Source organism: Osmerus eperlanus, chromosome 16 (assembly GCF_963692335.1).
Source record: "Osmerus eperlanus chromosome 16, fOsmEpe2.1, whole genome shotgun sequence".
In the NCBI taxonomy this organism is placed as follows: domain Eukaryota; kingdom Metazoa; phylum Chordata; class Actinopteri; order Osmeriformes; family Osmeridae; genus Osmerus; species Osmerus eperlanus.
In genome coordinates, this window is record NC_085033.1 from 8,001,744 (window position 1) to 8,015,028 (window position 13,285).

The 13,285-nt window shown below is 40.7% G+C and overlaps 1 protein-coding gene and 2 long non-coding RNA genes across 3 annotated transcripts in view; 2 read left to right on the top strand and 1 right to left on the bottom strand.

The window, feature by feature from the left end:
* Positions 1–2,079, top strand: LOC134036237 (uncharacterized). Its single transcript, XR_009932394.1, has 2 exons — positions 1–229; positions 1,817–2,079. It is a non-coding gene; the product is annotated as an uncharacterized LOC134036237 (long non-coding RNA).
* LOC134036232 (myosin heavy chain, fast skeletal muscle-like) overlaps positions 1,445–13,285 on the bottom strand; it is a 12,850-nt gene continuing 1,009 nt past the window's right edge. The window contains exons 5-39 of the mRNA XM_062481068.1: positions 13,088–13,202; positions 12,406–12,498; positions 12,247–12,310; positions 12,033–12,131; positions 11,625–11,728; positions 11,410–11,548; positions 11,188–11,306; positions 10,875–11,024; positions 10,491–10,661; positions 9,999–10,302; positions 9,796–9,860; positions 9,578–9,665; positions 9,325–9,442; positions 9,119–9,242; positions 8,669–8,805; positions 8,170–8,425; positions 7,828–8,070; positions 7,563–7,739; positions 7,291–7,436; positions 7,009–7,099; positions 6,428–6,817; positions 6,153–6,279; positions 5,913–6,031; positions 5,588–5,784; positions 5,263–5,446; positions 4,950–5,115; positions 4,727–4,851; positions 4,306–4,614; positions 3,505–3,708; positions 3,286–3,411; positions 2,669–2,839; positions 2,411–2,515; positions 2,216–2,311; positions 1,809–1,940; positions 1,445–1,565 (exon numbers count right to left, since the gene is read on the bottom strand). Of these exons, the coding sequence (XP_062337052.1) occupies positions 1,548–1,565; positions 1,809–1,940; positions 2,216–2,311; positions 2,411–2,515; positions 2,669–2,839; positions 3,286–3,411; positions 3,505–3,708; positions 4,306–4,614; positions 4,727–4,851; positions 4,950–5,115; positions 5,263–5,446; positions 5,588–5,784; positions 5,913–6,031; positions 6,153–6,279; positions 6,428–6,817; positions 7,009–7,099; positions 7,291–7,436; positions 7,563–7,739; positions 7,828–8,070; positions 8,170–8,425; positions 8,669–8,805; positions 9,119–9,242; positions 9,325–9,442; positions 9,578–9,665; positions 9,796–9,860; positions 9,999–10,302; positions 10,491–10,661; positions 10,875–11,024; positions 11,188–11,306; positions 11,410–11,548; positions 11,625–11,728; positions 12,033–12,131; positions 12,247–12,310; positions 12,406–12,498; positions 13,088–13,202 (5,272 nt within the window). The 3' untranslated portion in view covers positions 1,445–1,547. The remainder of the gene's footprint in view (positions 1,566–1,808; positions 1,941–2,215; positions 2,312–2,410; positions 2,516–2,668; positions 2,840–3,285; positions 3,412–3,504; positions 3,709–4,305; positions 4,615–4,726; positions 4,852–4,949; positions 5,116–5,262; positions 5,447–5,587; positions 5,785–5,912; positions 6,032–6,152; positions 6,280–6,427; positions 6,818–7,008; positions 7,100–7,290; positions 7,437–7,562; positions 7,740–7,827; positions 8,071–8,169; positions 8,426–8,668; positions 8,806–9,118; positions 9,243–9,324; positions 9,443–9,577; positions 9,666–9,795; positions 9,861–9,998; positions 10,303–10,490; positions 10,662–10,874; positions 11,025–11,187; positions 11,307–11,409; positions 11,549–11,624; positions 11,729–12,032; positions 12,132–12,246; positions 12,311–12,405; positions 12,499–13,087; positions 13,203–13,285) is intronic.
* Positions 3,243–13,285, top strand: part of LOC134036238 (uncharacterized) — an 18,662-nt gene continuing 8,619 nt past the window's right edge. Inside the window, exons 1-2 of the long non-coding RNA XR_009932395.1 lie at positions 3,243–3,369; positions 3,492–3,627. This is a non-coding gene — a long non-coding RNA (uncharacterized LOC134036238). The remainder of the gene's footprint in view (positions 3,370–3,491; positions 3,628–13,285) is intronic.

A 13,285-nucleotide genomic window follows, 5' to 3' on the forward strand; every position in this document is an offset into this window, starting at 1 on the left:
ACCTGGCCTGACCAGAAAACACAGTATTGACAGCAACTTTGCTTGAGTCCAGGTACTCCTTTCAGTGCATGGAATTTGCAAAGGACATTAACTTTGATAAAAACAATATGAGTTACATTTCACTTTTTTATTTTGCTCACTTTTGAAGTTGTGTCACAGATCGTCGGTCAAACTAATTTGTCCTGTCTCAATACCAAACTACTCTACAGTTGGGTGTTTTTTGTTGAAGGTAAGCCGCCGTTAAAGGGTGGTTTTATCTTGCTCTTTTAATATAATTCACTTCACTCAATTGATGAGAATAGTTGATAAGAATGGTAGCCCGTATAGTATCAGGACTTATTTATAATTGGTTTAGATAGGCAACTTGGAAACTGTAAAAAGGAACAAAAGTCTAAGGTATCTGTGCCTGTACTGCAGGCTAAATAAAACAAAATATTTTGCCATATTATTTTGTCATTCCGAGAAAATATCTCATATTACAAGAACACAAAACAGGGTGTTCAATGCACCATCACTTCAATGACTTCAAATGACCAGTTATTTGAAAACAATGTAATGTGTAAAATAACGCAAAAAAATTTAAGATCTTATTATGATGTTATAAAGGGAAAATACCCCAGAGAGGTCTATATGAACAGTTCAGTGTGGAAATAAAGTATCAGTTTATTGTATCAGATAAAGGTTTTTAATTGATGTATCTAATAATGATAAAGCCAATTGAAAGTGTGTGTATATGGGGGGGGTGCAGGTCTGAAAATGTGTTATGCCCACTTCTTCAGGCACCACTACACCACTGTTAACAATCATCACTTACAAACACAGTCATAATCATAAAGCAGAGTACAAGTGAATGAAAGACTCTCAGACCCGGAGGCCCATTCAAGGGTCAAACTGCTCATTTCTTCTTTCCATTCTGAGCCTATATACAGCTGTGACATGGAAAATTAATTAATGAAAGACCTGAAGACCCAGTCAAGGGTGAACTTGCTGTCTCCAATACTGAGCCTATACAACTGGCACATGACACATGAACAGAAGAGTCTGACTCAAAGATACATTCATTTCTGTTTCCTACACTGAGTATCTACAACTGTCACGTGGAAAATGAAGGAAAGATCCAAAGGGTCACCCATCCCTATTGGAAGGAAATAACCCTTTTGAGAAACACTGTTGTTTAATGTGAAAGGCTCATGATACAAAACCATTTAAGTTATATGGTGCATCAGTGGCTTAACTGCCTATTACTTACCACATTTCTAAAAATGTGTCAATGTATATCCCATACTACAATATCCCATTCAATTTTGTGTTGAGAAAATATGCATGTGTTTGAGTACACTCTAAAGCCATGGAAATGATCGGTTGCTTCCACGTGGAGCTCCCTGCCTCCGTGATAAATTCACAAAGTCATATAGTATTGCAGGCGTATAGTTTATATAGTTTATATAGTTTATATTGTCTTTATTTAAAGGACAGTCTTGACATTTTGCCATGACGAATCATATTTTATGAATGCATAGCATTGTTTTGGAACAGGTTTGTGTTGTCTATTCAGCTTCTTTAGCCTGATTGGAAAAAGAAAAAGAAGGAATTGTTATTGATAAGCTTCCTCCCACGAGGAACATTGAGTAAGGTGGGCCTATTTTGACTTAAATAACTTTTGACAAAAACTGAAATTAAAAACTGTCCTGGTTGATGTGGAGTGGTGTATTATATTCCAGTTGGAGTAGTATGATATCAGGCATAATTCAGATTGTATTGTAATTGTATGTATTGTTATTATAATCTTGGTGAAACATGATTTTTACCTTTCCAGCCTCACGACTCTTGGTTCTGAGCTTGTTGACCTGAGACTCAGCGATGTCGGCACGCTCCTCAGCCTCCTCCAGCTCATGCTGAACCTTCCTGAACTTGGACATGTGGGAGTTGGCCTGCTCCTCCTGGGAAGATTTGGGGGGAAAACAAGTGAGGCACAATTTCAACTAATTTATAATAAAAATTGGGCCATGTGTGATATAATTAGATAGGGCATGAAAACATTATTTACAAAGCCACCAAAATAATAAACTGGGAATATAATTGTGTGTGTCCTTTGTGTTATTAGACATGAAATATATGTTCTGTATATCTGATGTAGCAGATACACTGCCCCTATAAGCTACCCCTATAAGCTACTTCTGCCAACGCAAGCTGAAATGCCTAATGTATGACCTACCGCCTCCTCAGCCTGTCTTTTGTAAGCCTTCACTTTAAGCTGCAGCTTATCCACCAGGTCCTGAAGTCTGGTTACATTCTTAATATCCTCCTCAGTCTGGAGCAAAAATTATGTTATATTGGACATGTAGTGTACAGTTTAACACATTCATGTCTGTTAAAGAATAATGTTTTGGAATGTACAGTATGTTGTTACCTGGTATGTCAGCTCCTTGACTCTGCGCTCATACTTGCGGACTCCCTTGATTGCATCCAAGCTTCTTTTCTGTTCACCATCAACTTCAGATTCCAACTCACGCACCTGCATGGAGGCATGAGCTCATGGTGAATCCAAATGCCTTGCTGGAAGACTGCCATGGTCAAATATTATGACAACCAGAGAGAGGCATCATTATATAAACTACATATTTTAAATGTATTTTGTTGAAGGTAGCCATGGTAATTGTACACTCACTCTAGACTCCAGTTTCTGGAGCTGCTTCTTGCCACCCTTCATGGCTAGGTTCTCTGCCTCATCCAGACGGTGCTGCAGGTCCTTGACTGTCACTTCAAGATTCTTCTTCATCCTCTCAAGGTGAGAGCTGGTGTCCTGCTCCTTCTTCAGCTCTTCTGCCATCATGGCTGCCTGCAATCAAAGAAAAAACTTTTTTGAGGTGGTAAAGTCATCATAGCTGTGTGCAATGTGGACTGATGATGACAATGTACAAGTTATCATACAGTGCAATGTGGATAAAAGGTAACAGCAAATACTTGGAGTTCAAATTAAGTCAGAAGTACATAGAATTCCCAGGTTTATTAAGAAAATTGCTTCAAGTTCAAGGGAGGTGCCCAACCATAAACTGCCAATTTTTAACAGTTTTTGGATGAAAATTGGTGAGGGTTTGGAGGTAGGTAAGCACTGGTATGTTAATATTCAGGAGCTAGAAGGATGGGACCACTGGATGATGGGTACAGTATGTTACCATAGAGGTTTGATGATGTGGTGGAAAGACATTGCTTTGTTATTGGGGGTGTGGCAGTGTATAGGAAAACGGTATACTGTACAGGTAAGACTAAATGATCCAGACTCACATCAGTGATGGCCTTCTTGGCCTTCTCCTCAGCATTTCTGGCCTCCTGGACAATGTCGTCCACCTCTCCCTGCACCTGAACCAAGTCAGCCTCAATCTTCTTCTTGGTGTTTAACAGGCTGGTGTTCTGAAAGAGAGTACACATGGATTTAGCAAAAACTAAACTTTTGCTGTGAATGTTATTTAACTTTGTGTCTATATGTGTAGATCTCGTCCACACCTGGGAATGCAGCAGTCCCACTCTCTCGTTGGCGTCCACCAGCTCCTGCTCAGCCACTTTGCGGCCTCTCTCTGTCTGCTCCAGACCCACTCTCAGCTCCTCAATCTCAGCCAACATCAGACCGTTTCTACGTTCCACCATGGTAGCCTGTTCCTTCATGTCCTCTGCGGCACGAACAGCATCATCCAGATGCAACTGGGCATCCTAGAAACACCACAAGGTGCCAAGAAGTCATAAATTATGTTGGTACGGCTTTGTATAGATTAAACTAGCGTTTATGGATTGTTGTGTTGTAACAGTCTCTCGGAATGCTGACTATTACGACAGTAAGTTTGTTCAAAATGAAGTTTTCAGGTTTTGCTTTCAATTTATGAGGTGTTTTCATTTTTGTTAAAATATTGATTTAGATATATTTATAATTTATAGATTCATATTCACAATTACTTAGTCACATTATGAATGATGATATAATTGTGTGTGTATTTAATAAAATTTTAAACCAGATTAAGGCAAATCTTGAAAGTTCTCAGTTTTATTCTAGGATAAACTTAGTCTATGGCTGTGAACAAGGAAGAGAAAAGACTCAGTAATGTTTTGTAATGTTTTACAATTGTTAGCTACACAAACAACTCTATAATAGGATTTGATGTCCAGTGCTTTGCTGGGCATCATCAAATGAGGAAGCACTGGATAAAATTTCAATGATGGCAGAAAAATGGTAGTTTATCTGAGGTAGTGACCAAAAAATATAATGTTAAAGTGTACTTCTCTGTAATATGATATTGCCAACATTCATAGTACCTTGAGCTGCGCCTGAACGTTCCTCAGCTGCTTCTGGGACTCAGCAGCCTGGCGGTTAGCATGGCTCAGCTGGATCTCCATCTCATTCAGGTCTCCCTCCATCTTCTTCTTTATTCTCAGAGCATCATTCCTGCTGCGGACCTCAGAGTCCAGGGTGCTCTGCATGGAGTCAGCCACCCTCTGGCTGTTCCTCTTGATCTGCTCCATCTCCTCATCCTTCTCTGCCAGCTTTCTGTCCACCTCACCCTTGATCTGGTTCAGCTCCAGCTGCACACGCAGAATCTTGGATTCCTCATGCTCCAGGGTTCCCTGGATAAATAAACATTTAGAGACTTTTGTACTTTTGTTATGTGATCATCTGATCAGTATTGAGGAATTCAACAGCATACTCATATTTCTCATAATAAGGTAGTTATTGCACCTCAGCCTCCTCCAGAGCCGTCTGGATCTCAGACTTCTCTGTCTCCACTGTCTTCTTGGCCTTCTCCAGCTCATGGATGCTCTTGCCAGTCTCTCCGATCTGCTCGGTCAGGTCAGAGATCTCTTCTGTATTTGGAAAAAGAAACATTTGGAATTACCATGACATGGGGTTGTACAATACTTAAGTATATTGTACAAACCACCACACACAACATTTATCTCACGTTGCAAGTTCTTGTTTTCTCTCTTCAGAGTCTCCAGCTGGTCAAGAGCCTCCTCATAAGAGTTCTTCATCTTGAAGAGCTCTGTGCTGAGAGAACGAGCCTCCTTTTGAGCTCCCTCCAGCTCAGCCTGGCCCTCCTCAAACTTCTGCTTCCATTCTGCAAGGACCTAGGTGGAAGCACACAGACAAAAGTAGCCCTTAACAATTAATGTTAACATGTTAACAATGTGTTAGGCTCATGGCACAAAACCAGGGAATGAGCATGACAATAGTTCAAATGCCCTTTTAAAACCTTGCTGTGGACATTGTTTTACCCTGTCAAAGTTCCTCTGCTTCTTATCCAGGTTGGCAGCCAGGGCATTGGCTCTCTCAACATCAATCATGAGGTCCTCCACCTCTCCCTGCAGCCTCTGCTTGGTCTTCTCCAGAGAGGCACATTTGGAGTTGGTGGCCTCGATGGTTTCCTCAGCATCCTGGAGACGCTGAGCCAGCTTCTTTCTGTTGTGTACAAAAGAGGCAATTACGTTTTCTTTCTTTTTTTACGTTGGGATCTCTGGAAACCCACGAGTTACAGTTAAGCCTACCAACAAATCAACAAATGTCTGCTTCAGGGAAGACCTCAATGGTCAATAGACTTACTTGGCCTCTTCCAGCTCCTCTGTCCTCTGGATGGCATCAGTTTCATACTTGGTTCTCCACTGAGCCACCTCAGAGTTAGCCTTGGACATGCCGCGCTGCAGCTCTGCCTTGGCCTCCTGCTCCTCCTCAAACTGCTCCCTCAGCAAGTCACAGTCGTGGCGGGCAGATTGGACACCATGGGCCAGTGCATTCTTAGCCTGAGAAGAAAATGGGGAGTAAAAATTGCTTTTTTTATTCCAGCAATAGGAATTTAACAGGTGGATGTTTTCAGCACAGTTCACAGTTCAATCCCTAGATAATTAATGGACAATGTGAGTTGTCTGACCTTGACCTCCTCCTCAACATGCCTCTTGAGCTCCTCAATCTGCTGGGTGTAGGCCTGCTTGCCTCTGGTCAACTGGGACACCAGGGTTTCCTTCTCCTCCAGCTGGCGACCAAACTCACCTGTGGAGGGTTAAGGAAGCACTTGTCAGGTATTCTTCTAGCTAGATTTTTTCCTCTGACAGGTTGAAGAATGTTTGTCCAGTTTGTAGAATAGATAAAAATAGATTTTTCTTATGTTTACCATTCTCAGTGAGGAGTCTGGCTTTCTGTCCACCAAGGTCGTTGATCTGGCGAACATTCTCATCGTTCTTTGTCTTGATCTCACTGAGCTGGTCCTCAAGGGTACGACACATCTTCTCCAGATTGCCCTGTGACCCAAACATCATGTTAAACAGACACAGTTACTGGAAAGTGTTATCTTTACAATAATAATTTTACCACACATTAAGAAATGGGACAGTCAATTAAAAAACAAACAAAAAATATTTGTATAAACACATTAATTGTATCACTGACCTTAGTCTTGGAAACTGCCTCCATGTTGGAGGAAAGGTCATCAATCTCCATCTTGAATTCACTCTTTTCTTTCTCCAGCTTCTGTTTGACGCGCTGCAGGTTGTCGATCTGCTCTCCCAGCTCTGCCACACTGTCAGCCTGCTTCTTCCTCAGGGCTGAGGCTGTGGCCTCATGCTGCAGGGTGGACTCCTCCAGGTCACGTCTCAGCTTCTGGAACTCAGCCTCTCGCTTCTTGTTCATCTCAATCTGAGCAGCTGTGGCGCCTCCAGCCTCCTCCAGCCTCTCACTGATCTCCTCAAGTTCCCTGGACAGATCAGCCCTCTGCTTCTCCACCTTGGCCCTGGCAGCACGCTCAGCCTCAATCTCCTCTTCCAGCTCCTCAATACGTGCCTAAATCAAGTCATTTTATTCAGAAAAAATGGCAGACAGTAGATTTGTGCAATATTATTTGTTTATTTTTTGTAAGTTGCTATGGATAAAAGGATATGTTATATTATAACATGTAAATGTTAACTCATGCTATCATTTTAGAGTGAAGAAATATGAAACTAAACTGCACAATGCAAAACAACTGCACTTACCTGGAGCTCCTTGATCTTCTTCTGCAGCTGGGCACCCAGAGACTGCTCATCCTCAATCTTGCTGAGGAGCTGGCTGGTCTCAAATTCTTTCCTATTAAGCAGACATAACTCAATTTCAAATGGCTTTGGTTACTGTAGTATGGGTAAGGGACAGTAAATATATATCCAGATTTTTGGATGGTTTACTGATTATTTAAATTACATTGCATATCATAGTTATGCATACATAGTTAATTTAATCTGCCTAGAATTTGAATGTGAATCTCTGATCAGTATACTTACTTCTTGATCTTTTCATCAGACTGCTGCTTGTCGTTCTCCAGGTCCATGATGGACTCCTGGGCCAGTTTCAGGTCTCCCTCCAGCTTTCTCTTGCCTCTCTCAAGGTCCATACGGAGCTTCTTCTCTTGCTCCAGAGAACCTTCAAGCTGGAGTAAAAAACTGATTGTATTTTTGATAAAACAGGTAAGACAGTGAAACTTAAAACACAAGTCCCTCTTCTCAAACACAATACTGTTAATTGTTTGGACATCATACTGTATAACCCAACTCACATCATCAACTTGCTGTTCCAGCTTGGTCTTGGCCTTGGTCAGAGTGTTGACTTTGTCCTCCTCTGCCTGCAGGTCATCCAGTGTCTGCTGGTGGGCCTCTTGCAGGGCTTTCTTCTCCTTTGTCAGCTTGGCAACACTCTCATCTTGAGATGCCATCTCTTCAGTCAGGTTTTTAACCTGGACAAGACAAAGTTAGTCTAAGTTAAAACTATTGTTTTGTGTTTTTGAACAAGCTACTGCTTGGATATTTGTGAGATGTTGATACCTTGTTCTCTGTGGCATGCTTCTCCTTCTCCACTTTGGCCAGGGTAAGCTCCAGATCATCAATGTCCTTCTTCAGTTCAGAGCACTCATCCTCCAGCTTCCTCTTCTTGGCTGTCAGCTCAGCATTAATCTCCTCTTCATCCTCCAGTCTTTCTGTTGTCTCTTTGAGTTTGGCCTCCAGCTGGATCTTGCTCTTGATCAGACCCTCACATCTCTCCTCAGCATCGTTCAGATTATCTGATTCCTGGAAAATGAAAGGTCGAGAAAAACGTTGTTTCAATGTTTGTTCTAAGCTTGGTATTTTTAGCTTGTCTTTACATGTGAATATATCTTGTTCACTCACGGATGCAATTTGGAGAGACAAGTCATTCTTCTCCTGCAGGAGGGACACCATCTTCTCCTCCAGCTCCTTCTTGCGAGCCTCAGCCTTTTCAAGAGCAACTTTACATTTCTCATAGTCCTCTTTCATGTTGACCAGTTCCTTTTCAGTCTCAGCACTTTGCAGGAGAGGCTTGATCTTGTAGTAAACCTTCATCCATGGCCAGTGTTTCACATTCATGAATGAGCGGATGTTGTACTGGATGGTGTAGACAGAATCTCTGATAATAAGAGATAGACACAGTAATTGTTTAGCGCAATACAAATTATGCAATGTAAAGTCATTACACCAACCCATTCCTACATGTAAAGTATATCATTCCATCAAGCCCAAGATAGCCATCATTCCAAAATTACAAGTTTACATAATTGTTCTAACAATAGCTCCATAGTAAAACAAAATGTATCACTCCCTAAAAACAAGATTTGAATGCAAATACTTCCTTTTATCATCTCCATCTCACCTCCTCTCCGTCATCTTGGTATACTCCTTTCTCATCAGGTATCCACGGGCAAGAGCTTGCGTCATGGTTACCAGATTAGCAAGCTTCTCATCTCTCATCTCCTCAAGGACACCAAGCAGACCAGCTTTAAAGAACACCTGAGACACAGGTATAATACAAAACTTAAATAAACAACATAAACACTTCTGGTGTTAACATATTGCTATCTAAGTGGATAGCAAAGGTTATGTATGATGTTAGGCTCAATAAACTGACAATGAAATGACTTGCTGAGGATTTATAAATCAGTACATTTCTCATATGTAGTTCATTATTAAGATTGTTGGATTGCTCTTAAAAAATGTAAACTTAATTTTGAATGTCTACCAGGAAAATGAGATATTAATAACCTCTGTAGGTCACAAACATGAGTTGCCAGTATGCCATCATCAATAGTGTACGGTATGTTACCTTGGTGTGTCCAAACTTGTACTCATCATGGTTCACATCAATTGACCCAAGCAGCTTCTCAGAAGCCTTCTTGTTATCCATGAACTGGCCATCAGGGATGACACCTGCATTCAATACTTTGTATCTGAATAGGGAGAAAATTGGTTTATTATTGCTTTGTTGTTATCTATCTACCATATCTTTCTTGCATTTGTGTGTAAAATTACCTCTGCTTGAAGTCAGCATAGATGATTCTGCTGGGGAAGCCCTTTGTGCAGATCCTAATACCCTCCAGCACACCATTACACCTCAGCTGGTGGATAACCAGGAAGTTCTCCATCAGACCTGGATGAAACATTTAGGGTCAGCATTTTACTTTGTGGAACTTAATTGTAGAAATAACAATCAAATATATGTTGAATCACTTTATTTTTAAAGTAATAATGACTTAAGCGAAATAATATGTAAAACAATATTTACCTGGAGTCTTTGACTCATTGGGGATCAGACAACGCACAAAATGAGGGTGGGTGCTCCTCAAGTTGGTCATCAGCTTGCCCAAGTTCTCCTGTAAAGTTGTTATAAAGCATTGTTACTCTCAGATATTATTCATAATAAAGCTAAAATGCTCACTAATATTAAAGTACAATCACAGCATTAAACTATCCCAAATCATATAAAAAAGAAACCTCACTCACTCTAAACTGAGAGGACACAGTCTGCATGGAACCTCCCTTCTTCTTGCCTCCTTTTTTTGATGTATCTGTTATCGTAGTGGCAGGAGTTAGACAGCATAATAAATGAAATGTCTTGTTGCTTGAAAGATACTGTTAATTCATTCACAAATCATGTTAATATGTTCAATGTATAAACCTGTGTTATATAATACAACCATACTAACCCTCAGGTGGAGCAGCAACATAGAGCGTGGCCAACAGTTTGGTTGAGGACTTTCCATACAGCAGAAGCACAGAGTCGTTCAGGGGATCCTTGTTCTTGTCCAGCCATCCAGTGATATTGTAGTCCACTGTACCAGCATAGTGGACTAGGGAGAAGTGGGCCTCGGCCTTGCCCTTTGCTGGTTTAGGCTTCTCAAATGCCTTGTTCTTGCCAAGATGCTGGTCATACAGCTTGTTCTTAAAGGAAGTGTCTGAAGCCTTGGGGAACATGCATTCCTCTTCAAGGATGGAGAAAATGCCCATTGGCTGTGTAGAAATATACTTTGATCAGTCAAATATACTGTGTATAAGAGTGAGCTGAAATGGCATAATTGAATAAAACATATAATAAGCATTGTGATATGATAAGAACATGTCAGTTTATTCATACTGTATCTACATGTATGAATAACCTTGTATCCTTGCCATGTATGAAACATCCACAGACACCTCACCTTCTCAATAAGCTCAATGCAGGCAGCCAAGTCCATGCCAAAGTCAATGAAAGCCCAGACAATGCCCTCCTTCTTGTACTCCTCTTGCTCCAGGACGAACATGGTGTGGTTGAAAAACTGTTGCAGTTTCTCATTGGTGAAGTTGATGCACAGCTGCTCCATGCTGTTGTACTGTAGATTTACAAAGTTTGGCAGAACTTTATTGAGCGATCCCACCATACCGTATGTATTTTTTACTTTATCTGCACAATTTGTATTCCTATAAATCAAATCTTTGAAATAGAGTAGATACTATCTGTATAGTTTAATGACACACAAAATAAACCACTTTTGAATGTATTTCTAATAATTGTTCAATTATTGCCATAATGATCTCAAACTCACATCAAAGATCTCAAAACCAGCAATGTCAAGCACACCGATGTAGAAGTTCCTTGGCTGCTTGGTGTCCAACATCTGGTTGATACGGACGACCATCCACAAGAACATCCTCTCATAGATGGACTTGGCCAGAGCACTCACTGAATTGGTTACCTGTGTAAGAATGTTGGTTCCACTTAAACATTGATTTCAATTTATGAATATTTTTTTACCTGTAATAATTGATAAACACTGCTAAAATTAATAATACAATCAAGCTTTATTTCTAACAGCATGTCAGTTAAAAAAATAGCTCTGATGCTTTTTAAAGCCTTACCTGAGGCACTGTCTGACCCTTGGTCACATACTCATTGCCGACCTTCACTCTGGGGTAGCACAGGGCTTTCAGCATTTCAGCTGAGTTCAGACCCAGAAGGTAACCGATTTTATCAGCCACTGGGGAGAGAAAGGAGCAATGAGCATCAGAGTGCAATGTTTATCACAGGAATATAGTTATATGAATGCTCTTTAGAATATTGATACAAATAATTTGGCTTACCATCTGTGCCATCTGGCTCAGCCTGCTCCTCACGCTGCTTCTGCTTGAAGTGCATGTTGCCGTGGTGCATGACAGCACCGGTAAACTTGTAGATGCTCATCTTCTCTTCAGCAGAGAAGCCCAAGATGTCAATAGCATCCTGGATGCGGAAAGAAAGTTTACAATGAACCACCAATACATTATGATTTTCAAGTTGAACCCCTTTAGTGACTTACATCTGTGGCATCAAGCTCAACCTTGTCATCAATACTGGCCACAGTGAGCTGACCCTGGCTGATCATGGGATAGTCATAGGGGTTGGTGGTGATAAGCGACATTTCTGTGGAGACACAAAACTAAAATGATTATCACCCAAAGCATGTGTACATTTTATGTAAAAGGCAGAACCCTCAATGAGTAGACAAAGGAGTAAATGCAGGGTGCGAATTACGGGAGGGGTTGGGGGGGTCTGACCCCCTAATTAAGACTTGGATCCTCCCAAAAAAGGTAAAAACAACAGGTTGGGGGGGTCGACACGCGCCCTGGAGAATAAGTTGACCCCCCCGATTGTCATTGTATAATTCGCACTCTGGGTAAATGTCATTCAGAACATATTGTTTTCTTTAATCCCTGCAGTGCCTCACCAACAAGTTCAGGTTTGTGGTTGGTCATCATCTGGTAGAAGATGTGGTAGCCTCTCTCATCAGGCAGCTGGAAACTCACTCTGGACTTCTCCAGCAGGTCTGTGAGAAACATGGTTGAAAAGATAGAGAAAAATGAAAACAATTTGAATTTCAAGTGAATGGACAACAACATTTATTTAAAGAATAAACTGGGAAATAATCCAAACCAACTTACAGGTCTCAATGTCAGCACTTGCCAGTTTTCCATTCATGTGGAAGTGAATCCTAATGAATTTACCCTGAAAGAGGGCATAGAGAGGGCTTTTCCAATGCATCCGATTGATTTCTAAGTTTGGGTAAAATGTGAAAAGGAATATTTTCTCTCCAAACTTACAAAGCGAGATGAGTTGTCATTCCTCACTGTCTTGGCATTACCATAGGACTCCAGTAGAGGGTTAGCTGCAATGATCTGATCCTCAAGGGAACCCTGAAGGGAGACAAACCATTGGTCATTTAGACTGATCACCAATCATCCAAAATAATTCTCTTGTCACTTCTCATTCACTCCTGGAACGCTTCCCCTAGACTAGGTCTAACCCCGTTCTGTATTATCTTGGAACACCTTTAGTTTAATATGTTTGGCCAAAGTTAACACAGTACCCCTGACCCCTGAGTGCAAATGTCATAAATCCTTAACCTATCAAGTTGCTGAATGAGTAATAATAAGTAATATACTATAAAGGCTTATTTACGTTGTGCTGTATGTAAAACTACCACTGGACTGCTGTGAAGAATGACAACATATTTTAAAGATATAAACTAGAATTTAACTATACTATGTGAGTCTTTTTGTATTCAAATGTGGGGGGACAGATTTTTTTTAATAAGTGATGATGCAGCCAGTGAATATATATTTTTCTAAATAAACAATTGGGTGACATATTTACAGTTTTCATGTATAATGAAACCTACACCTTTGAACTGTACAATGGAAATACTGTTCTTGGGGGGTAAAAACAATGATGGGTCAACAATTGATGGCATGCCCTTTATATGGTGTATATATAAGGTCATACCTGCATTTTGCCAGGTACTGCTTCCTTCTTCTTCTCACCTCCAGAAACAGCAATGGTGGCAAAGTACTGGATGACACGTTTGGTGTTGACAGTCTTTCCAGCACCGGATTCTCCACTAGTTTATTATATGATAAAAATATCATATAGTGTGCATGAACTAAAATAAGTATTGTCAAGCATTATAGTATTCATATTTAT